The sequence below is a fragment of the Alligator mississippiensis genome, chromosome 1 (assembly GCF_030867095.1).
Source record: "Alligator mississippiensis isolate rAllMis1 chromosome 1, rAllMis1, whole genome shotgun sequence".
NCBI classification, from domain to species: Eukaryota; Metazoa; Chordata; order Crocodylia; family Alligatoridae; genus Alligator; species Alligator mississippiensis.
The window spans coordinates 408,306,216-408,332,416 of record NC_081824.1 but is presented as its reverse complement, the minus strand read 5'-3'; the positions used below and the strand labels follow the sequence as shown (position 1 = coordinate 408,332,416).

Below are 26,201 nucleotides of genomic sequence, written 5' to 3'. Positions count from 1 at the left end.
TTCATGCAAGGAGAATGCCTTCAACTTCTACAACACACAAGACTGTAGAATTAAATAATTGTCTTATCCTGACAAGTATTTTTTATTTTTATTTGGTTGCTTCTGAATGTAAGTGGTTATAACAGAATACAAAGATAATTGACCTACTAGGATACATACTGGAAGTTCTCACCTTCTGGTGCTATTATTTCAGTCTGCCTGACTATAGAATCAACAAAAGAACAGTGGACAGCATATAGCCACTATGTAATAAGAAGATATAGTTCTGTTTTTTTTTAAAGGGAGCTAAAATATGTCACACATAGGAACCTCAATTCAGAAAAATAGAATTCTGGCATTTTTTAATACAAAGATTTCTGTTGTTGCAGCTCGTTAATTGACTTAATTTGTTTTTTTCAAGATAAGCAGCAAGCTGTACATTGAATAAAGAATACTTAATAAACATATTCTCATACCACTGGTTTCAAATGTACACTTGGACTTTTCTGATATTAACATTCTTAGAGTAAAATGGTCTTGAATGTCAGAAGAATTAATATTGGATCCATTTCTGCCTTGTTTTCAGAAGAAACTTTTAAAAATACACAGTTGGATGATAGATCTATTATTAGCTATTGAACAGAATGGCTGGAGATGGTTTCCTCTGGCATCTCTAAACATACAATAGTGGATACCACGGAGAGTAATGAACAGGGGATAGATATGCTCTGGATCTGTCCTGTTCAGTGTTCTCCTTCTATAGCATCTACTCTTTCCACTCTCAGAGACAGGATACTGGACTAGATGGACCATTGGTCTGATCCAATATGGCATTTCTTATGTTCTTAATCTGTATTAAATATTAATTATTTTTTTCCTTGGTGTTACAGCGTTTTAAACTAAAGGATTCAGGAAGCCATTTGTGTCCCAGTAGTATTACAAAAGTGGAAAGTGTACAAGGAAGCAAGACCTTACAGGCTGATGTAACTGTCCAGATTGGTGAAAAAGAAGTTACATTCCAGGTGATTGTTCAACCAACTATATTATTTCATATTGTTATTACTAATTTTATTCTATTAAGTCTCACTCATACTTCAACACTCACTGTGGGTGTTGAGCTTTCTGTAGGACCCCTATGAATATCTTTTTCTTATAGAGTAACAAGTAATAAATTGTAGAACATCATTTAAGAACTGAAAAGTATCCAGTTATGGAAAAATAAGGCCTTCTATCCAGACAACTAAGGCAGGTATATAATTTTTGTTTTGTTTTATGTTTTGTTGTTCTTTCATTGTATCTTGAAATAAAATAGTAGGGTTTTTTCTCTTTGTCAACCACATCATATAAAATGTAATAGCTAGCAGTACTGGCAATGTTATTCCACACAGGGCGTGCATCTACACGTGGATTTTACTGAGGACCTGACTAATTAGCTCCACAGTGTAGCATCTCTATCTACATGTGTGCCCATATCAATGTGAAGTAAATTAATTAGCTCTGCTGTAGATAGTACTGTCTGGGACAAGTACTGTCCTATGGAGAAATCATTAAGTGCGCTGAAATGCATGTGTAGATGGTGACTGGGGCTGATAAGGGCACAAGGGTGCTAGATTATGGGGGCTGCTTGTCAGCTAGCCCCGCATTGTATCATCTCTGTGCCCCAGCCAGCCCCAGTACTGCCACCTAGAGCCTGGGGCTAACTCCTTTGGGCCCCTTGCCAGCCTGGGGCTGCTGTGCCCTGGCTCTAACTGCTGCAAACTTGGGCATACACGCAAACCCTGCACCTGGGAGCAGCTGACTCCAGCCTGAACTGCGCTGGAGTTTATTACTATGTGCTAACTGCAAGTGTAGATGCATCCTGGATTTTGAAACAGAAGATGGAGCAGTTAGCTGATTAGTTGATTGAGGTTCCTTCAGTGAAGTTTACAGTTTGTAAGGTGGTGTAATAATGTCTTATTGAGGAAACACATACTGATCTGAGAGTTTGAAGTGGATGCTGGATTTGGGTGAGATTGGGGAGTCTGTGATATGGATAAAATGGTAGGAAGCAGGAAGAGCGCATATTTGTGTTTGGGAGGCAGGACCTCAGAATGTGTAGAATGGAGGGATGACCTCAGATTAAATATATGTGAGAGTATATGCAAACTGAGGTTTCTCTCAAAAGGGGTTGGAAACTAGGGGGTTTTGGTTGGAGAACTTCTTTGTATTTTTGGCTTAATTTGGCACTAGGGTAAATTCAGATCTGGTTAAAGAAACAATAGCTTCTTTGGGGAGAGGAGAAAATTTGAGGAGGAAGCAGTGACTAGTATTAGAAGGGGTAGGGCTTTTGGGTTAAATTGAAGGAAACAAGCTTTGCTGCTGTTCAAAACTCTGTCGTAAATACCTGTTTAAAGTAGACTTTCAAATATTACAATAAAATTGTTCCTTCTCTCTTTCACTCCTCTTATCTACAGTAAGTAATAACAGTGGAAACTTTTAAAGTTTCATATTTGGGATAGAGCGTTAACCCTACCTTAAAATGAATTAGAATAACCTCTCAGAGCTATTGTTTCAAGTTGTGAAGAGGCAAAGTAGACATCATTATGTGGGTTTACATTTTATTCTGATTTCATCTGAGAAATGTTCACAGCCACAAACTATAGTCTCCTGGGGGTGGGGTTAATGCAAGGTCTAGATTTTTAGAACAGAAGATGGAAGCTACCAGAAAAATGCCCAAACATAATCGCATTTGTTCTCCGAGTCTACAGCAACCTTTTGTACAAATTTTATCTTTTTCATTGCTTGTAGGTTCCAGCTGGAACTAGACCATTAAACCTGTATTCTGGATCAGATACTTTTATAAAGACATCCAGTCATAAGCAGTTCCTGGCAGAAATGATGCAGTCACATATGGTTAAGGATATGTGTTTAATTGGAGGAAAAGTAAGGAATTTATATTTTTTCTTTTTTTTTTTTCTTTCAGTATATTTCTAAGTCCTTTTATAATTTATTTTTTATGGATTTATTTAAAACTTTCTAGGGCTGCGGCAAAACAGTTATTGCTAAGGAATTTGCCGATATCCTAGGATACAACATAGAACCTATCATGCTGTATCAGGTAAGTGAACTAGTGTATCTATAATATTGTCTGAAATATTACATAAATCACAGATTGCATAAATTAGATAAATCTCTATATAAGGCTCCAACCTTTGGAGAAAATTACTTATTTAGGGAAAGATGCAAAGAGCTATAAGATTAGTAGGTCTCACCTGGGATACTGTGTCCAGTGTTGGGCCCTGCACTTTAAGGGCTTGAACAGTTTGGAAAGAGTCCAGCACAGAGCAACAACAATGATCAGGGTCCTAGGAGACAAGATCTACGAGGAAAGACTGTGAAAGAAGTAAGGTTATTCAATTTGGAGATGAGAAGACTGAGGGGGATTTGTTAACAGTCGTCAAACACCTGAAGGCTGGTTATAGATAGGATGGGGAGTGAACTTTTCTCTGTAGGGGACAGGATTAAGAGCAACCAACCTCGAACTGCAACAGGGGAAATTTAGACAGGAAATTAGGAGGAACTTGCTGACTATGAGGGTGGTCAGGTATTGAAACAGGCTACCTAGAGAAGTTGTAGAGTCTCCATCTTGGGAAACTTGCAAAAGCAGATTAGACAGACACTTGCTGGGATGGCTTTAGCGAGGGATGATTCTGTCTTGACCAGATGACTGGACTAGATGACTTTGTGAGGTGCTTTCCAGCCCTATTTTCCTATGGTCCTATGAGGTTTTGCTTGATGATGTCTTTGTGTGTGTGTATAAATATTCTTGCTTGTATGTCTGTGTTATCCTTATGAAAGAACACTTCTAGCTGAGCAGTATTCTAACAACAAGAACAAAACTATACTCTAAAGACATCATCAAACAACATCATAGGATCATAGGAAAGTAGGGCTGAAAGGACCTCACAGGGTCATCTAGTATATATATTTTCTAGGATATAACATAGAATCTGTCATGCTGGGGTTATTTTTTATATCTGAAAATTGGGGGCTTTTTATCAGAGAAAACCAGGGTCCCTGCTGATGTATCTTCTTGCTGAAGACCATGTGGTACCTTGTCTCAGTTTCATAGTTGCTAGGGTCGGAATGGACCTGAGCAAATCATCAGGTCCAACCCCCTGCCATGGCAGGAAAAAGTACTGGGGTCAAACGACCTCAGCAAGGTGTTTGTCTAACCTCCTCTTAAAGACCCCCAGGGTAGGAGCCAGCACCACTTCCCTTGGAAGTTGGTTCCAGATCCTAGCAGCCCTAACTGTGAAGTAGCGCCTCCTGTTCTTTTCCCCCTCTTTAGCTTTCCTCCTTCCTTTATCCCTGTTGACTTTTTTTCTCTTCCTTTTTCCTACAGTGCAGAATGCTCAAGTTTGCAGCTGACTGCACGATGCTAGACAGTAGTGAACCCTGGAGGCCTATTTTTTGTCCCCTTTCAGTCTGGGAACAGTTTTTTCTCCCTTTCCCAGGGCCCAAATGAGCTTCATGCTTATTTGTCCCAGATCACGTTGTGATCCTTCTTGAGTTTCCTGAAGAGCAGGGTCACAGAGCTGCCAGGTAGGGTTTGGAGAGGAAAAGAAAAGTTTCAGTGGCACCTGATTTAAATTTTCCTTTTAAATAGATGTATGAAAAGACAGAGCTCTCTTAATTCTATTCTACAAATAACAACTCTCTTTAAAGTGCTAAAATATTGCCAGCAGGTCTTGTATTATAAACAGTAATTCAGAAAAGAATGTTTGCTTTGTTGTAATAGAGAAATACATTATTGCGTCCAAAAAGTCTGTGTATTCTCAAGTAGGTTAGTATTTGAGAGTATTATGTAATTTAGAGGATTTATTATACAAATATATATAAAAGTAGCTCTTGGAAGCCCTTCTCTGAAACAGAAACCTGGCATGCCCATTCATGAGGGCAAAGCTTGTGGAACTTCAGCATGGAGAACATGATAGCAATTTATGTGGAAGAATTGCTAATCCTTAATTGGTATCTTCTCAGAGGATATAGCAATCAATACATAACAATTGTTTAAATATCAAAGGACACCATATAATCCTGTAGGGATGCAAAAGTAACAAAACTGCTCCAACTTTCCCCTTGCTTAGTGCAGGATCAAAGTTCAGTGATTTATCTTATCTGCATCACTACTGGGTTTTTCAGAATGAATAAATAGTTTGTAACAGCTCCTTTATGATCTAAAGTAGGTGCTTTTTCACTCCCTTTTAAAGCAGTTAAAATGTATGTTTGTCCTTTTTTGTCTTACACATGCTTTTTTACCTTCTTTTCCAACTGATATTCAACTCAGTGTTCCAAAACATAAATGTTTTGTCATTATCTAATACCCAGAATTGCAGGATAGAAAATGGCAACAGGAAATTTCTCATGGTAAAGGTTTGATTTCTGTCTGTAGTATACATTTCAGTCTGTGAAATAGACTTTTAGAACAAGAAATATGAAAATTCTACCTTCCTGGTTTTTACAGCATGCCTCTCGTAATTTTCTCATAATCTTAATATGTCCTTAAAAACCAACGGGTAAAACTCCCTTCCTTCTTAGATGTTCAGTCTGTAGACAATCAGAGAATGCCCAAGGATCATTTTAAGATCTCTTCTTTTGAATGAGTTCAAGTGGGGGGCGGCTCCCAACACTGCGTGCACCCTGGGAGGGCATTTGGGAGCATGTGCCCCAGATCTGTGTGCAGGATGAAGGTGGGCTGCCACTGTGGGCTCAGGCACTGGTCTCTTCCCAGCAGGGACTGGGCCAGCTGCAGTTGGGGAGGGTGGCAGTGGTGCTGGGAGGGGTGTTGGGGAGGCTACGGTGAATTCTGGAGTGGTTGCAGCCCCCCTGTAGCTCCACTTCCATAGGCCCCTGTGGTGAGAAAGGGAGTGGGGCTGGAGCAGGGGCAGGCACCGCCCCCCCCCTTGCCTGTGCCCCCCCAGACAAGCTGCTCATGGATCTGTCCTGGGACCTGGCCTGCCCCAGATGAGCAGCGCCTGCCCCACTCCCTCCCTCACTGCAGGGCCTCAATCTGCCTCCCCCCTTAAAAACAAGAAAAAAATATAAAGGGGTGCATGAGCTGAAACTTTGAGACAGAAGGGGTACACTTGTTAAAAAAGGTTGAAAACTCCTGGGGTACATGGTTTCAAGAGCAACTTTCTGTCTGATTTGCAAGCTCATGTACTACATTTACTCCTGATTGCATAAAGTCCCTGTAGAAACTACAGCATTTGCATACTTGGGAAAGTAATTTGAGGAAATAATTTATTTTTAGCTGTCTCCTAGTACAGTTAGGCAACTAGACATGAAGAGAAGTAGCAGCCAGTTGTGTGTAGACCACAGTTTGGAAACATTTGGTTTTAATTTTTTTAAAGGCTTAAAACACTTTTTTCCCTCAGGATGTTTCAGAAAAAACTAATATTCAAATATTGGTGGCATTAACATAATTTTCAACAAAAAACATTTTTTTTTGGCAGAAAAATTATCCTATCTAAGCACATCAGTAAGTGTGTGTCTGCATGTGCTTATGTATTTCTATATCTAAATCAGCATTTTTATGTGACCTCAGGAATTTTCCTTACCATTAATTCCTGTTCTTGGTTTGAGAAATGGCAGAAAATGCAAATCCAAATTGGCCTCATAAGTTAGAAACCTGGGCATGAACCTCTGAATTTCCAAGAATAAAATGGGCATTGAAGGAGCAAGGGAAGCTGGTTAAACTGAAAGCTTCTCCTACCATATTTGCTAGTAGTTGAGGTATGAGGGACACCCTACTTGGTATTACTATAATTTCCTCAGTGGAGCTATTTCAGGAAATACATTTTGAGCTTTAAGTATGATGACTGGAACAGTAAAAACATATTTTCCAAAGGAAAAAAATAAAATCTTTCTATTTCATAAGATAAACTAGATGTAACAAAGACAATGGGAAAGAAATATTTTTTTTTCCCAGGTTACTGGTATTACAAAATAAATATATATTATTTGTGTAATATTTAAATAATCAAGAAGGAAGAACAAACAACAAATCTGTAGGCAAAAAACAGTTGTAACCCTCTACAGATATTGAATAATTGGAAAAAAAATGGTAATGAAAGAATTTATTATTTCCCATTATTTGATCAAATCCAACTCAAGTCATTTGGAGTATGATGCAAATTTTAATTTTATTTTTGTAATGCTTTCTGTTCTTTTGAGTTTCCAGCATTAGTTTTAGCATAGTTAAATCATACCATTCATTGTTAATTTCATTCCAAAAGAAGTGCATAGTATAAAATGAATTTTAATTTAATTCTGTGTGCAAGTACTGCATTCTAATACATACATTTATTAGCAGAATATACATAAGGAATTTCTGAAATAAATGGCAACTGATAGCAAGAGAAGCATTTGTTTTTCTTTAGTCTAAATAAAAATGTTAGAAAAGTTTTGCATTTAACCTGAACAACTTAGTAATAAAATGAAAAAAATCCAGAACAATTACAACAGTAAAAAATTCTGATGGCAACAGTAAAAAGATGTGCTTTTTTTATGGATCTGAAGGTGAGACTTTTAAGTTACACAGTTGTGGAAGTATTGAAGGAACCAGACTTTGTCCTGTTATTTTAAGACATTTAAGGAAATGCAGAAAGAGGAAATGATTCAGGCTACATGACATAATTTGTTCTATTTTTATTCTTAAAAGTTCAAAGAGTTTATAGTTGTAAAAAGAATATGTGCAAAACTTTAACCGCAATAACAGATATTTTTTCCCACCTGATTTTTGGCCAGATGTAAACAGCCTGAGTTGCTGAGCTCTGCACTGGGTAGATTCTCTGCAGTTGAAAAGCAGAACAGAATTAATCTTTTAGGCCACATGGTGCTGCTCACTATGGTTTCCTTCTAGGCTTCAGTTAGTGCCCCCTACAAAGGAACAACCAAAGCATATGTGTAGTGGTAGATGCACATCCTGGACTACCGTTGCTTTTTGTCTGCAAAATTATATCCTGTTTAGGGATGGAGTGAGTTGGATTGGAACAAAACTGTATTTTATTTGGGGGATATTTGATCTTTTCTGTGGACTTTAGAGTCCCTCCATGTTTCCCCCTACCCTATTTTTAGGTTTAGGGTTATATTTAAATTCCAAAGGGCTATCCAGATTGGCCCTTCTCCACAAGTCAAACTCAGTATTTGCCTCCGGTTAAACAGCACCTCAGTATTTTCCTGAAGACTTGAGTAGATTCTTCCATTTGGGTTTTGCATAAACTCAGAGGTGATCTAACTTGATCACCTAGGCAGTGAGCTCTTGCCTAAACTCCATGGTGACCTATGTTGGTTCTGGGAAAGTGCCAAGTCCAGAGAGACCTGATCTGTTTGGTGTGCCTCTACTATATCTACCTTGTATGACTTGCATTCAGTTCTGTGGTACTGGTGTTGGTTCCGACCTCTTGCCTAACAGCCTGTGATTAGTCACCAGGGAAGTGGAAAACCTGAGGTTTTAAGTCCTCCTCAGCCTAAGGTGATTCAAAGTCACATTTCCACATTTGAGGAAAGCACTGTAACCACCATGTTAAAGAGAAAACTGGGATGGAAGCACCTTTCACTCCTGGGCCACAAGACAGCCAAGACTGTACCAGCTGTGGGGCCAGAAACAGAACAAGCAAGGGGAGGGTAATTCTGTGGTCTAGTGGCTAGCACACACTGCAGGAATCGGGTTCTGGTCCTTGTCATTCCCTGTCCCAGGAATGTTTATACATTTATATATGTCATAAAAATAGAACAAAATTAACCCCAGCAACCAGACTTTTAGGTGTTTTAATGCCTAAGTGTGGGGGGGTCTGCCACCAAAATGGATTCTGTCCTTAGAATTGCAATACTTTACCAGTGTTTTACGTCACTGAAATCTGAATCTGTTTTAATGATGTATGTAAAATGTTTCAGTCTTGCTTGTCAAATGAGTGAGTTCGATTTATGCTGTATGAAAACTGCTGCCCCCTGCTGTACAGGAACTTTCTGCTTCTTAAATGAAGTCTTTTTACCTATAAGGGGGAAAAAACATTTAGAAGTTCTTTTAAAAAGTGATCTTTTGTTCTGGTGTTGAAAAGTCTGTGTTAGTTAGTTATTAATCTTTCATAAAGATTAAAATGTTGTATTAAGGTTATTTTAAAGTATGTATGTAAATCTAATAGTTCTCAAGGAAAGAATCAGAGATTCTGTGTCCAAACCCCTTTGGGTCCATGCTTCTTGAGAAATACACTTTTTGAAATTGAGAACTGATGCATGACTAAAATATAGCTTGATTGTATTCTTTTGATTGCTGCTCATAGGATATGACAGCTCGAGATTTGCTGCAGCAAAGGTACACTCTACCTAATGGAGACACTGCTTGGAGACCATCTCCGCTTGTAACTGCTGCCCTGGAAGGGAAGCTTGTTATTCTTGATGGTATTCATCGTGTCAACTCTGGCACCTTGGCTGTCCTACAGAGGTCAGTATAAAAGTGCTAGTAAGATGGGTGTTTGGGATTTGTTTACTGAGTACATACTGTGTACTGCACATATATGAATTCTAGTAAGTGCCTAATTTGCATAAGATCATAATGTATTGCCAGTCCCAATTTATTGCCTATTGCTTCAAATGTAACAAACTCCTGTTATCTTCATATTCATTGAACACATAAGCTGCTTAAGAACATAGCATTTTTCTGTCCCACTTTCTGGTTTATAAGTTAATAGTATTCCAGTTAACTGCTAGCTAAAGTATTTGTAACTAATTGTATTCCCTTTAACCATGCTAGAATGGTAAAGAGGAAGCAGCTGGTAAAGAGCTGATTAGTAGAAGCTTTGAAGATGTTGGGAGCTAGTCATTTCAGGGCATCTAAGATTACAGCAATGCTTAACAAGTGTTGATTATACATTAAGTTTGCATAAGCGTGTACCCCCATTATGCACGCTGCCTTTTTCATCCCTGAGGCCATGCACTTAAATGCATAGCCTGAGAAACTTGTGTCCTGCTACTAGATGCACAACTGTGCAAATTAAAGAATAGTGTTGCAAATATTGTATTGTGTGTTTACGGAACATGCAGTGTTAGGTCCTTACGTATTTGAGAGTAGAAGGAAGCCAGGAGTTTGTTGTGTAAATCAACTCTTAGTTCATGCAGCTTTTCTATATGAATTGAAAGATGTGCTAGGTTTTAACCTAGTGAAAGTTAATGTAGCCTAAAAATTAATCAGTCAGTGTTTGTACTGTGCTTTGAAAATGGAAATTAGTACAGAAGTCCTAAAAACTGCATGTAGCTCCTAAATGACAGATGTGACATTTATTATGTTAATTATCTTTGTTGTGTGCATCTTGTTAAAAAGAAAATTATACTCACTCTACAGAATGCTTTCTAGACATTACTTAAAATTCCTTTAATCATTTTACTAAAAATGCCTAAAAATCTTGTATAATAACGTCAACTGTGCTTTTAGTAAATAAAAGAATACAGGGCCAGATTCTGAAATTTATGCTTATATTGAATAGTACCTTTATCTTAGAAGTACTTGTGGTAAGTAGCTACTCAGGATAAATGAAGGTATCAGAATCTAGCCCAAAATATAGTGTTGCTAGTAGCTATTTTAGGAATAACAGTTCTTATGTTGAATAAGTAAAAATATCACTTTGAATGTACATTTCCTAAGTTCTTTAAAGACCTTCATTGTTATGCTTATGTATTTTATGCCCAAGACAGAGTTCAGTTAGCTTCAGAGCTTTCTGAGACCCTAATTTTCTCTTCCAGTCTGTTCTGTGCATTATGTGTAGCTAGGTCGCCTTATTTTCAAACTGGATTTTTACAATAATATGTAATTATGTAGATAATAGTTCAGAATAACTTCTGTCCAGTTTTAGAGTAATTTGATTAAAAATAAAAAATGTTCCCTGATTTCTTTTAACTTTTTTTTTAAAGCTTTATTGAAGTAACCTGCTTAACAAAGCAATCAGCTTGTCTTCTTTTAGCTTCTTTATGACTTGTAGTATGAAAATCTGAATGTATTTTTTCTTTTCATTCTTTTTTTAAAATTTGTAGATTGTATTCGGATTGCTTTGTTCTTTTTTGGAAAAAAACCAGGAATGTCAAATCTTGTGTTGCCATTTTTTATTGGATGACTCAGAAGGGTATAGCAAGTTTTCTCAGGCTTCAGATGAAGGCAAAATGGTGTTGGATCCTGAACAAAACAAAACAAAATCTTTTTTCAGGTTACTTAGTTAAATGGGTGCTAATAAAAACAATCGTCTAAATAAAATATAATTTCCTCTCTCTCTACTAGCTTTCACTTCCTTGTTACTTGTATTGTCATACTAGTTTTCTTTTTATCCATAGAATCATCGAGGTAGACAAGATCTCAGATTCTCATATGAAACCTTAGCAGCACGGGATTGGGTAGGATCTTCTGGGGTATCAGGTGTGGTCCATTGCTATTGTAGGCAATTATGTCATATAATTCAGTGGGGGCCAACCTTTTTGGCAGGCTTGCCACAGGAAAAGCCTCTCACTCTGCTTGAGTGCCACTCCAATCTTCTTCCGCTATCCAATCTGTTGCTCTTTTTCTGCTCCCTGTTCTACCTGCTGTTGTGTTCCCTGCTTCTGCCCTGATCTGCCATGTGCCACACAGAGGCAACCCGTGTCATTTGTGGTATGCAGCCATGGACTGGCTACCCATGTATAGTCCCTTTTATAAACTTAAGTAGAATCCCACCTTTAAAGCTGCAGTAGCCTTTCATGCCACCTTCATAAACTGGAAAAAAGGCAGGAGAAGAAATAGCACAAGCCCATTTTTCATGCCTTTTAAGTTCTTCACATCTGTTTTTTTCTTCTGCTTTATAGAATTTACATTCTATGAAAGCAGCTATAAAGTGTCTGGTTTCTAGTAACAAAACAATACTATGGTGCTGTTAATAGGAAGAATATTTCTAATTTCATGCCATTTATGTAGTTATAATAGTGATAGGGAAAGTTTTTTCATGTATGGTCTCTAGTAAGGTTTGTCCATCTGTGAAAATAGTTATTCTGTCAACATGGTATTATGTACTGTAGTTACTGAACCATATTTTAAACTCTTTTCTTAGGCAGACAGTTTGACTGGCCTTCCTTGTTATTACAGGGTCATTTGCTGAAACTTATTAATCTTTATTTTTGTTAATAACTTGGGCAGTACAGTTAAGACTTCTTGGCTGAAGCACCTTTTTAAAATAACATGCATTGAGAAAACTTAGAAAAGGCAATTAAATGCTAGACTTGTTTTATTTTCTGTTCCCAAACAGGCTAATCCATGACAGAGAACTAACTCTGTATGATGGCACCAGGTTACTACGAGAAGACAGGTATCAACAGTTAAAAGAAGATTTGCACCTCTCAGATGAGAAACTTCAGGAAAGGTAATTTGTCAGACACCAAACATAATATTCCACGAACTCCGTGCATTGGGAAGAGTTCAGAATTCTTTTTTAATGTCTGATTTTTTCCAATGTTCTACATTTTTAAATATGTACATTTAAAATTACAGAATAATGCCATGTAATTCATAATAGAATATGTTTTACATTCCAGTGTCTTCATGAAGTATTTTGTAGCATTAGACCAGGGTGGGCAATTATTTTGGGTGGAGGGCCACTTAACTAATTTTGGTGAGCTGTTGAGGGCCACATGGGTAGCCCCGCCCCTTGACGGTTGCCCCACCCCCTTGTCCCCATCTTGGGACCAAAAGTCCCACCCCTAACCCCTGACCTTTGCCGCTGGAAGTCCCTCTCCTTGCCTCCTGGAAATACTCCTTTGTGCTGGGGAGTTGCCATCTTAGTGTGTGTGTATATGGTAGGGTGTGGGTGTGTGTGTGGGCATGTGTGTATGGTATGGTGTGGGGGATTATGAGGGGGTGTGACTGTGTGTGTGGGGAGCATTGGGTACATTGGGGAGTGTGTATATGTGGGGGGTTTTGGGTGCAGGGTGTTGGTGTGTGGGGGTTGTGGGGTGTGAGGGAGGGCGGGAGGATGTGAGGACCCTCCCCTCCCCCCATGGTGCAGCAGCAGCAGGCGGGGCACTCGGGGCACTGGTGCCCAGCAGGGCATGGCTCTGGCCAGCACCACACATTATGGCAAGGGTTGCAGCCTCTGCTGGGCCGTCTGTATCACCAGTTCTCCCCGCATTCACCAGGCACAGAAGGGAAGCCACAGGTGCTGGAGCTGGCTGCCTTCCCTGCTTCCCAGGGAAAGGTGCCTGGGGCTTCCCTCCCCTGCTGTGCAGTCCTGGTGGGGAAGGCAACCGGCTCCAGTGCCTGAGGCTTCCTTCCCATGCCCGGCGAGTGAGGGGAGTGCTGGTGATACAGACAGCCCAGGGGAAGCTGTACCCCTCACCACGATGTGCAATGCTGGCCAGAGCCATGCCCTGCCTGCTGCTGCTGCCACTGCGTGCCAGGGCTGCATGCCATGGGGAGAGTGTGTGTGGAGGGGTCCCCACACCCCGCACCCTTCCTTACACCCACATGCTACCCATCCAAGCTCCATGCTTCCACTGCCCGCCTGGGTGTGGGCTTCGTGCTGCTGCCAGCCCCAGCACCACGCACCTGCCCATCTGCAGCCCTGCCCCTGCTGCTTCCCTACCTGCTGCCTGGAGCCAGCAGGAGACTGGGGAAGTGGAACAGGTTCCCAGGGGCTGTAGCAGCCCTGCCTGGAAGCTGTCTGCTGGCAGCTTCTGCTCACGAGGGTGGGAGTGAGATGCAGTAGGGTATGTTTGGGGGTTTGTGTACTTCACTTCCACTCATGGGCACCTCGCTTCCACTCTTGTGGGTGGAAGGGCTGGGTGGGCCACAATTTGTTGGCGGACACTGCAGGCCAGATGAAAGTACTTGGTGGGTTAGGTGTGGCCTGTGGCCCATATTTTGACCGCCCCTACATTAGGTAATGATTATATCCTGTTAGCTTGTCAGTTAAAAGCAGAAGCAATAAACTATCCCATCATAAAAAGAGTCAGGAATGAGAGAAAAAATATATGTCTAAACTTTTATGTATTTATAAGTACAATAGGTTGTTTAGAAGCATTATGAGGTGAACCAAGAAAGCTAAATATTGTAAGTTGTTACTGTCTTCTAGCAGATTACCTAGAAAGGAAGCATGTAATTCACAACTAATATGGAGCAGGAAATCTGGAGAATGGGTTAGGACACATCACTCTTATTATTCTTGTTAGTCAATCACCACTTGCTTGCCATAAAAAATTTTGGGGAAAAATATTTATAGTCCTTTGATTGTCATATGATACAAAGCTATCCAGTAGTGACTGATTTCATTTAGATTCTGCTTTATGTAATTGAAAACAAGTGTAATCCAATATGTAATAATGTTTCTCATGAATTATTTATGAAGTGGTAAAACTATCGAAATTCTTAGAGGACACTAAACTTTGAATGAACTGTGAGGGCATTCAGCTACTTATTCATTTTACAGTAATAAAAAATTGTAGCCAATTTGCATTATGGTCAGGGTGTGTTATCTGTAACAAGAAACAATGTAGCAGGAGCATACATAGGCATTCTATCTCAGCTATATAACGGATATGATTGCTGTTTACCTTTTTTTATAATATTTAGATTCTATAGTGAAAAAAGAGAAAATTCAATTTTCTACTATATTTTCGTAATAACTTAAACCTCAAAAATAAAGTGACTATTTACAAAATAATATTGTTTTCTTAATAGTCACTTTATTTTAGTGCAATTCTTCTGCATTGAGGATTTGAGATTACTTTTTGGGGATTCAGTGGGCCTGATTACTTTAAAATAGGAATTCAATTTTAATATTTCAATCATAAATAAGATTTGACTGATATAAGACATAGGAGAACATATTACAACCAGTGATCCAAAACTTTTTCAAGGATTTTTTAAAAAATTAAATGTGTCATATTTCTTAGGTTTTCCACATTTTAATTCTGTGGACAATTGGTATTATTAGAAGAATTCTAGAAGGGGCTCATTTTCTAGAGAAAAAATTTAACCAATTATCAAATGGTAAATTTCGTTTGAAAATAGATTAATGGTAAAGGTTATACCTGTTTTTAGTTCCTTTAACCATTATCTTTCTTTTTTATTATAAATGTAGGCACTGTCTCAGGAATAAGCACTGGTGTTCATTCCTAGTAAATCAGTATTGTTTTAAAACAGAATACTCATTACCTCATCACTTAATAAAACTATCAAAAACTGATGAGGTTGTTTTTTTTGGGGGGAGGGTGATAAAAAAAAATAGGAGCATTATATGAGTATTGTTGCACCTCTTGAAAAGGAACTAGTGCAAACTGGCAACATTGAAGGATGTTAAGGCCATTATCTGTTCAAGTTACAAAATACAATCAAATAATTTTAAAATGAATTCCAGTTTTGCAAATTTCAAGCAATTTTTTTCTTTAATTAATTTTTGGAGGATCTATGTAAAAATTGGCAAAATCCCGAAGAATCTTTCTGAAGCAAATGCACGTGCTATCAGTTACATCTTTACTGTATATTCTACTCTGTTTCTTCATTAATTATGATACATAATTAATGAGGTTGAAAAGCCATACAGGCCTGATGGTTGGTGTGAAGGTTGTGCCAGAAGTGATGAGCTCAAGCAGATGTTTTACGTTTGTGGCCATGAAGGATATTCCTTGATCAGTTTTAGGCATTCTATTTGACCATTTGGGCAGTGCAGTTAGCAAGCAGCCAAGGTAAGATGGTATTCATCCAAAAGGCAAACTACTACTACTTACTACTACTACTGCAGAATTTTGGAAGGGACACTTTTTTGTACAGGGTAATTGAAGCCTTAGACACCTACTTACTTACAGAACGATATGACTTGCTTTGAACTAGTTCCATTGTTGAAGAAGAAGTACTTTCATCACTTAAAGATGACCCGCAATGTATATCCAGCATGTCTTCATAGAAAATTCCTAACTCTAATATAGCTAAGTTGTAGCTGCTTAATTTAACTTTGTTGTACATTTGTTTTGTTTGTTGTACAAACTTTTTGTTTTCCAGTTGCTCAGTGTAGGGTGTTTGAAAATTTAATAAATTAATCTTTTAATTAAAAAACAAGAAATTCAGCTCAGCTCATTGTAAATTGTAGAAGAGTAAAAAGGAAACAATTACATGGTAATTTTCATACTTGCAAGGACAACAAATAATATACTTCAGTAGACACAGCATAGTTTTTTTTCTCCTTAAATATATTTATTTTAAATTTGACCCTCTTAAATGATATTAATTGAGTTCAAGTTGTCTATACATAAGTGGAATTATTTCAAATGTGAATACCTAACTTGCTAATGCACAATTTAACAGTTGTTTGTGATGATATTATTGCAAGTTTTTATTTTATTGTATTTTATTTTATTTCAAGTTTTTATTTTATTTGCAGTAGGAAATGGGGAATAATGACATTTGTGGGACAGGGGAAAATAACAAAAGAGGAACTAGCATGTGGTGGCATAGGAATGCATTTTTTCATCTTTGTGTCTAGGTCAGTGATTCTCAACTAGGGTGCTTTGGTACTACTGTATGCATTGAGGTTTTTTCAAGGGTGCCACAGAATGCCAGACAATGTTAGTACTGATAGGTGTGCAAACATAATTCCCCAGATAAACCCAGAAATTCCAGGGAAATCCATAGTGTTAAAAATATTCTTCCCTGTTGCAGTCTTTCTGAGTTCTTTGCTATGGAAGAATTGCTGTATTATTTTTCTTTAGTCAAAAAATGAGTGAAAACTAAGAACTAGCATTTTCTTATTGAGAACCACTGATCTAAATAGTACTAGCTCCATTTTTTTTCAGATGGTATACAAGAGATCAGTTTCTACAGTCCTCTTGGTAGGATTTCATTCTTTGCTTCCCCTTCTTCAGTGACATTTTGTTCTTTGAATATTAATAATCTGGTGGAGAGAGAAGAATTCGGGTATGTAATATTGATAGCTGATAGGGTCTTATGATGCCCCTTAATTGGCTAACATACACATTGAACAGGGGGAAAAAAAGATCAATCCCTTTGGTACTCTGTATTTATAAATGATTGCCAATCCTACCAGCAAATTTGATCATAGCAAATATAGAAAGGGACCTGGAACTTAATGTGTGAGGTTTTGGAGTTACTTACAGGATCTCCTTCTGCAGAGAAAACAAGGATTATGGGGATTTGTGGTTAATAACTACAACTTCACAAAGAAACAAGGATATAATTATTTTGGTCCTGATTTTGCAGGGCTTGTCAGGATTTAACTCTTTTGTGAATTTTATTTGAATAATCAATGTAGTGCTTATTTTCTCATTTCCAGCTTTGTTAGCATTAATCCAAGCATCACCCATTTGATGTAGATAAATGTTTTATATCCTTTTACAGACTGAAAAACTGAAATGGAGATATGACTTATTCAAAGTCACAGAGTAAGGCAGTTACTTCACTTGGTGAAGAGAATATACAAATAAAGCTTTCACTAGATGATTGAATGAGAGTGGAAAGATATATGCATTTGTAAAAGGCTTTCCAAAGTGCAGCAGATCCCAGTGTCAGAGCTTTTCTTAGACAAATAGCTTGCTAATTAAAAATCTTTTCCTTGGGGCAGTTTTTAGCTTTTACATTATTAAAATATTCAGTTCAAAAGTTTGAAAGGATTTTTGGAATACTGTTGCAGATAATCAATTCAAAATAAAGGGTTCAGTCCTCAGGTATTCCTACCACCCACTTTGAAAGAGCTGTTGGGAAGGAGAGGTGGAGGGGCAGAAACACTGTCTATGGCTCCCTGCTCTTGAGCCGGGGCCCTTCTGTGGCCTGGATCCTCAGGGCTGCTCAAAACCAGAGCATTGCTCATGCCCTTTCAGGCATATTTCCCTTCTCATACATCACTGTCCCCGTCACCCAGAGTGCCTCCAGCAGGACCTTTCTGTTTAAAGCTGCGACAGGGAGATGTTATAGGTGCCTAATGCACCCTGTGTTGAAGAGAGCTGAATACTTTCTGGCACTTTGACAGAAGAGGAAAAGAACCAGACTGGGGCTTAAGATTTAGTTCAATATATGCCAACTTTTTATCTATTTATTTTTTTAAAGTTAATCTGCAACAATACATTGGTTCTCCTATCTAGGAAATAGTTTATTCTGTAACAGGATTGGACACTGCTGACCTTTTCTCAGTTTAATGACAAAAAGACATACCTACTGGTTCATATTTCATATGTTGTTTTCAAACATCTATTTTTATCAATCAGGGAGTAGCTTCTAGGCTTATGACTGTCAGCTGAGAATGACTGATGCCACCCGCTGTGGTTGCTTTGATCTGAGAGGGCAACTTTCCAGGGGGTTCAGTGGATATGCTGTGTTGTATCAGAATCCTTGCTGTTGCTACCAACTAATCAGTACATCATGTAGCCTAAATTTTAAGGTTTGAATTTTGCCTCAATGTTCACTATATGTACCCTTCATTTTTTCACAAAATAATCAGAGCGAGAATTTGCCCCAAGATAGGCAGACATGATAAATTTCAAACTTGATATTTACTTCCCAGAATACATGTAATAAAAATGTAATTAGTTAATTTAAATTACCATAATTACAACTTGTTTTTGCTACTAAATGACATGGGGAGAGTATATCAGTCAAGTTATTTAGAAATTATTTGTCCACTGCATATTCTCCTGCAACGTTGACTTATATCTGGGTTATTATCTAGAACTAAAATCAGGAGTCTCATTGTTCCAACCACTGAATAAAAACATATTAAACAACACTTGCTGACCTAAAGAAGTTATAATCTTCACAAAACAAACTAAGGATGGGAAAACAGTATTATCCCCATCTATGCAATGTGAAATTGAGATAGAGGCAACTGACACAAAGTCTGATCTAGTGGTGAAGACACTGAGGGCACGTCCAAACTAGCGCAGACGTTGTGTCACTGCTGCATGTCCTTGGGGAACACCTGTACTACGTGTGCTCTGGCACACAGCAGGTTACCTGGGTGGTCGGGAAGGCTGGGGCCAGCACAGTTGCTGGCCCCAGCAGCCTTACCTGGGGCCCTGGGGTCCTGGGGCTGTAGCTGTGGCAAGAAGCCTGGTCAGCAGCTGAAGTGTGGCTCTGGCTAGCCAGGCTCCAGTTTTTGGCTGCACATGCTGCCACCATGCACACTGCTCTGCTTTTTTTGGTGTGGGTTTTTTTGACCCCAGGATCTCCTGGTGTCAAAACCCCTCTCCGCACACTGCAAGCTGGCAGTGCAGGGAATACCTGCGTGTGCTGTGTGTGGTGCCACAGACTGCACATCCATGCTTGTCTGAATGCGGCCTGAATGGGCAGTTAGGGGAATCTGATTTAATTCCCAGTTCTGTTACTGACTGACTTTGAGTGGCATTGTGTAAATCAGTTCGACTCTGGCCTTGTCCATGCTACAGCCTGTAGTGATGGCTCTGAGCATTCCTCACTCCCTTGGTTCCACAAACATGTCCAGACCCAGAGCTGCACTGGTGGAGACATCCCAGGACTGTCGCCAACAATTGCTCTTAAGTATGCAAGGGACCAATGTCTTGAAGGCCACCCTGAAACATTTTCATTAGTACATTTCTGGTTTTGAAGCAAATCCATTCCAGCTGGGATACCATCAGCACCACAAATGTATACAGGTCAAGAGAATCTAATTGATTGGCACAGAGTCGCACAGAAAATCCATAACAGAGCCACATTCTCATGGTTGCCTTCACCACAAAATCATACTTCCTGGTAGTTTAGTGGAGTAAAAGAAGTTGTTATTGTAGCTCCAGTAGATTCAATTGTCTTTCTCATTTGCTTCTTGGTCATGCTGTTTCAGGTGATAACCTTGTAGTAATCCATCAAATTACTGGATTTACTCAAATCCTAGAAAAAGGTTTCCCTCCCCACATCCCTTCAACATGGTGGGGCATAAAGTGGGGGGAAAGCCTTCATCTTGGGGTTGGGTACAAGGTGGGGGGGAAGGCAACTGCTGCAGCTGTGGCCCCGACCTAGGCTCAGGGTTGGAGTTGGAGCTGCTGCCTCTGCTCCTCCCCCTGCACCATTGCTTACCCTCAGTTGCAGACTCCAGCCCCACTCCATCCCCTGCCCAGCCAGGCAGTGGTAGCAGCAGCTAGGGGTCGGGGGCTGGAGGTGCCATTGCCACAACTGCAGTCACTTGGCTGGAGCAGAGGAAGTGTGCTAGAGCTGGAGTCACAACTGAGGGGAAGCAGAAGCAGGGGGAGGGGCAGGAAGCAGAAGGCAAGTGGCAGTGGGGAAGGTGCAGTTTGCACAAGCACTGTGGGAGGGGGCAGGAAAAGTGGGCAGGCAGTGTGGGGGTGTGGCAGGCACTGGGGTGGTCAAGGGGAAAGAGGCTGAGACACTTGACTTTGCTACCACCTGTCCCCCTGACTTTCCCTGTTGTAGCAGTGGGGGGTGCATTTTAGATGACCCTCTGACAATTACATTCTGTACATGGAAAATTATACACGTTTACAATTTTTCTATGTTAACATTTCTATGTTTTCTCATTATTGGGGGGGTCATCTTAAATTCAAAGTTGTCTTGAATTTGGGTAAATACAGTAATAAATCATGTCTCTTTCAGGCATACGTAAAAATAAACAGTAGCATAAGTACTTACACAGCTTGAGGTGCATGGGTCACACTCCAGGTGAAGACAAGATTTGAGTAACCATATATATGTGACAAGTTATGAAAGCAGGGTTTTTGTGGGGGGAGGAGGAGGGGTTGCTTTTAAATTGCTTGTTACATTATACTATTCATGTTGGTTTTGATTTTTTATTCTGTTGCATTGCAAATGTCCTCAATAGAAAATATACTGGAGCTAAAAATCTCCAAGGAGGTTTTTAAGATTCGGCTAGACAAAGCCTCAGCTGAGATGATCTAGTTGAGGTTGGTGCTGCTTTGAGCAGAGGGTTGGACTACATGACCTCCTGAGGTCCCTTCCAACCTCAATTGTCTGTGATTTCTAAATTCAGTAACTGACTTGCAGATTGATCATGCTTCATATGGAAGTTGCAAGCTCAGATTTGTTACCTGTTATGTAGGCCAGGTAATGAAATTTGAAATACATTCTCTTGTAGGTCTATCTTTCCGATCCACTCCTCATTCAGAATAATTGCCTTGGCGGAGCCACCTGTCCTTGGAAGTAGCACACAACAATGGCTGGGCCCAGAGCTTTTAACTCTGTTTCTCTTTCACAATGTGAAATCCTTAACCAAGAATGAAGAATTTCAAGTTATTAAAGAAATGGCAAGTGCTTGCAATGCTTTTCCCAGTTTTAATTACTGGTTTCTGTATCTTATTGGATATGATTATGAATGAAAATATTGTAATATATGATGAATGCTTAATTTCTTTTATGATGTAGAATTCTTTTGCATAGCAAAAATGACTCGTTATACTTGAATCTGAATACCCTCTAATGTAATAGATATAAATTAATCTTCTAATCATGATAGTTTTCTACATAAACTAATGTTTTTTGTTGAAATATATTCCTTTTGGGTGATTTAAAGCAAATACGTATACACTGTGCATATACATAACTTATGCACACTCATGCATACATTTTTTTTGTCTTTCAAACAGATTCCAAATGTGCCCAAAGTTGCAGTAGAACAGTTGTTATCATTAACACACAAGCTTCGGAAAACTAATGACCCCACCGTAAGTCCACTCTTTTTCAGATTTGCTCTCTGCTAGTCGTTCTATACTATACCTGTTTTCTTTGCCATTGTTTTATTTCTACTTGCAAAGGAATTATTCTGCCCTGGTGTGTAAAGCTACTTCCTATTTCCTCGTGAAATCATACAGTATTATATGTGCATTGTGATGAGCAGATTTTAAGCAACTGATTAAAATTAAGCAGGTTTACAAGTGTCATCTGCCAGAATTATTTTTAATTGCCTTCCCTTATAAAACAGTTATATGCAATACCTTCTTAGGAGCTGACATTTTGCTGCTGAGGTTTTTTAGGCAGGAAAAAATTATATAATTGTAAGAACAGAGCTTTGGAAAACAAAAGGAAAATTATTTTTATCATATTTACTTGATTAAAAGGCCATGCTTTTTCCCACATTTAATGTGGGGGAAAAAAGCCCTTTGCCTTACAACCGAGTATGCCCCATCCTCTCCTGAAGCCTCAGACATCTGCTGCTTCCTGTCTCCCCCCCACACCACTTCTTCCCCCACTTCCCATTACACCCCACTACTTTTGTTGTGGTGCTGGCAAACTGTCTCCACTGCAGCCTGGAGTACAGAGCATGTCCTGGCCCTATAGCAGCCACTAGTGCCAGCTCTATATCACTGCTATGGGGCCAGGATGGAGCTGTGCTCCATGTCCTAGGCTGCATCAGGAGCCTGCCAGTGCCGAAGAAAAGCTAAGCGGGTGGTGGAGTGGCAGGAACAGAGGAGGAAGGACGAGGGGACCCAAGGCTGTGGGAGCAGAAGCAGTGCAGAGGGACAAGATGGGCAGGGCAAGGGGGGCAGGGTCTTGAGGCTGTGGTGGGTAAAAGTGGCACAGAAGGAGAAAGAGTGTAGATGGGGGGAAAGGGGCATGGGTGTCTGAGGCTGCGGGGGACAGGCACAAGGGAAGTAAATGGGAGAGCACAGACAGCAGGGATCAAACTGCATGCCTCCCCCACCACCTGTCCTCTTACTGCTTCATGAATAGAATCTAATATGGTGGGGGGGTCATCTTATATTTGGGTCAGTATGGTACTCTGATGTATGCAGCTATATTTAAGCAGTGTTGTGTAGAAAAAAATGCTGCTGACCTGGTAACCATAAATTTATTTTTAAAAGAAACAGTCAAGACTCAGTTAAATATGTATTGTTATGGCAACTGAGAAGCGCAGTTTTATTTTTGTGAAGATAAATCTAGAACACTTTGCACTGGAATCGTGTAATTTAACTTTATTGATCTGCACACATGTAACTTGTGTTCATATCAAAAGTTGAATGTGCCCTCTAATCCACCTTCCTCAGCTCTCCTGAGTTTGATACCAACTATAGGCTTTGCCTGTATTTGATTTTATTTTTTAATTACATTATTTCAGGAAGCAAATGTGTGCACTACTTAGCAGGTACTAATTTTGAGATCTTAAAAAGAAATGAACATTTACTCCTATTTACATCTTTATGGCATTGTTAATATTACAGTCTTACATCGTTTTGTATACTTACTTAGTTGGTGCTTTATAAACGCAGAGAGGTAAACACATTCCTTTTGTTAATAAGGTTTAATGTTTAGAAATACACAGTATATCAACAGTATAAAAAAACCCACTCCGTATATATGTGTATGTTTGTATTGTGAAATACTCAAAGAAAGTGCATGCTGTGAAGGAAGAAGTGGGCCACAGTTCAGATGCAGGGAAGATGCCTGTAGGTCAGTAGTGACATGAGATAGGTTGGGAATAGCATGCCTGTGGCATGAGTTTAAATTTATGCTTTAGGAATATAGGACTATTTATAGAACTGTCTCAGTAATCTTCCACTAGAGTTGATTTTGAAATTTTAGCTGTTGTTTAAAATTTTAACAATAGAAATATGCCTGTAGAATATTCAGCCTGCATCTCTTATTTTATTAATATTATTTATGTGATTTGCACTAGAATATAGAGATGCCACTAAGATGCCATCCAGATATAAAATGCAAAGGTAGTAGCTGCCCCAAAAAGCAGTGACATAGGAAAAATTTGACATAGGAAGATACATAAGAAATAGATGAGGGAAGGGAGGAGACATTTAATCTCTAAATGTTCAACCTTTTATTATGGGCATTTCTTAAAATGTTGATATGGTTTAATTTTGTGGGCTTTTCAATGAACGTCAACAAGCATGTTTATGGGCTTATTTCAGTCTCTACTGTATGTAGATCTATAGTAGTATAACATTTTTTAAAATGTTAGTCAGTATTTGCTCTGGCTCCCAACTGAGTTAACATGGTATAGCTGATGATAATCCTCTGTTACACCAAACAGTAGGGCTGTGCAAAATAGCAGCATTCCATTTTGATCAGCATTTTGATGTTTCGATGGAACAGCGTTCCGTTTCAGATTTTGTTTCGAGTCTAAACAGCTGGTCCGTTCCATTCTGTTGAAAGAGTTTTGCCATTTCAACCCTGTTTCAACATTTCGACTATATGATATAATGGGGAAGTTTGAAACAGCCTATAACTTTGTCATTTCTTGCCTGATTTGGATGAAACTTGCTAGCTCCTTCTGAGGGCGTGAAGCCCACTAAGTTTCAAGGAGATAGGTGCAGGGGTTTTGGGGAAACTGCACCCCAAAGTCTTGAAAGCAAAACTCATGTCATGTGTATGTCTTAAGCCACAGCAGGGTCAAAACTGCAGGCATGCTAGCCCCTGCTGAGGCCACAAAGCCTGTCAAGTTTCAAGGAGATAGTTTCCCTTAAATCTCTGCACCTTTACCTCAAGTTGCAGATAAGCAAAACTTGTGACATGGGTGACACTGCGTGTGTTAAGGCTCAGCAGGGTAAAAGCTGCAGGCCTGCTAGCCCCTAATGCGGCCACAAAGCCTGCCAGCTGTCAAGGAGATAGGTGCAGGGGGGTTCTGGAACCCTGCACCTCCGGCTGCTGACAGGCAAAACTTGTGACGTGGGTGCTTGTGCAACTGCTGCCTCTCATCAGGCAGTAGGACTGAAGATCCCCCATCACCTGCCACCACAGACCTGGGGGTAATAATTGACCACAGTATGAACATGAGCTAGCAGGGTGATGCTGTAGCCAGCAGGGCTAACAATACTCTGGCATGCATCAATCAGTGTGTCTCCAGCAAAACCAGCCCCCTGCACAAAGCAGGAAATATAACTGGGGGTCAGGTTACCCTAGCAAGGTGACTGTCCAGTCTCCTCTTGAAGATTTCCAGGGTAGGTGACCACACCACCTGAGGAGGGAGCTTATTCCACAGTCTGGACACCCTGGTTGTGAAGTAGTTTTTCCTAATGTTGAGCCTGAAATGAGCCTGAAACGATCTTCCAGGAGTTTGTGACCATTACTCCTAGTTTTCCCCAAAGGTGCCCTGGTGAACAGTTGTTTACTGAGCCCTAGATGTACGTTTCTGATGTAGCTGTAAGCTGCTACCAAGTCCCCTCTCAGCCTTCTCTTTTTCAAGCTGAAGAGACCCAGGTCCCTCGGCCTCTTCTCATATGGCTTGCTGTGCAAGTCTATGATCATATGGGTAGCCCTTCTCTAGACTTTCTCAAGCTTTACCACATCCTTGTTAAAGCGTGGAGCCCAGAACTGAACACAGTACTCCAGCTGCGGTTTCACCAATGCCAAGTAGAACCGAGTAGAGCAGGAGAATCACTTTTTTGCAATGGTTTTGCTGTTTCAACCTTCTGCATCATAGCCTATGGGCAAAATTTCGAAACAGCGTCAAAGAAGTGAAACATTTCAACCTGCCTTATTTTGTTTTGAGGCTGTGTCAACCATATCTCTTCCGTTTCGATTTTGCTGTTTCAACCTCAAAACAAGTTGAAGTAGCATCAAAAAAAACTGGCGGCGAAATTTCGCGCAGCCCTACCAAACAGTTATTTGATCCAAAAAGCCTACATTTCATTTGAAAATGTCTGTCGTCAGAAAATTGTAGAGTAACCCAGGAACCTAAATCTTTTAAAGTTTCTAATTTTTTAAGTTTTTTTTTTTTTTAGAAAATGGAATATAAACTGCAGTTACTTAAGCTTTTTTCAAAATATTAACCTGGATCTTTCATATGTTAGAAAGTAGCCTTTATGCAATTTTAATAATATGTTTTTGAACAGTAAGTGCCTCATTTTCAAAGTTGAAAGATTTCACAGAAAAAGATTGGTTTTGATTTACATTTTACTCGGAGAATATTTTAAGTTTACTAGGAGGATATTTTCATTTTTTCCATTTGAGATTGTATGTGCTTGAGATTATATAAAGAAAGAATTTCTGTTGACCCAAATTAAATTTTCAAAGGAATTTCTGAACTTATACCTAGGGACTGCTATTATTTGGGCTTCAGTATATTTCAGGGCAAAGCCCAAAATTTAGCGTTTTCCCCTGAAGCCCCAGAAAACTATAATTTGGCTGGAAATGGCCTGAAACCATAGGAGACGGAAGGCAGGGAATAAAGTAAAAACCAAAACCAAAAACCTTATCTGAAGTGCAGAGAAGAAAGGTAGCAGAGCCC

At 39.5% G+C, this 26,201-nt stretch overlaps 1 protein-coding gene across 1 annotated transcript in view; it reads left to right on the top strand.

Moving 5' to 3' along the window:
* Positions 1 to 26,201, top strand: part of VWA8 (von Willebrand factor A domain containing 8) — a 308,581-nt gene that overhangs the window by 88,839 nt on the left and 193,541 nt on the right. The window contains exons 10-16 of the mRNA XM_059724552.1: positions 870 to 1,001; positions 2,767 to 2,901; positions 2,999 to 3,076; positions 9,306 to 9,466; positions 12,285 to 12,398; positions 21,102 to 21,270; positions 21,610 to 21,687. Of these exons, the coding sequence (XP_059580535.1) occupies positions 870 to 1,001; positions 2,767 to 2,901; positions 2,999 to 3,076; positions 9,306 to 9,466; positions 12,285 to 12,398; positions 21,102 to 21,270; positions 21,610 to 21,687 (867 nt within the window). The remainder of the gene's footprint in view (positions 1 to 869; positions 1,002 to 2,766; positions 2,902 to 2,998; positions 3,077 to 9,305; positions 9,467 to 12,284; positions 12,399 to 21,101; positions 21,271 to 21,609; positions 21,688 to 26,201) is intronic.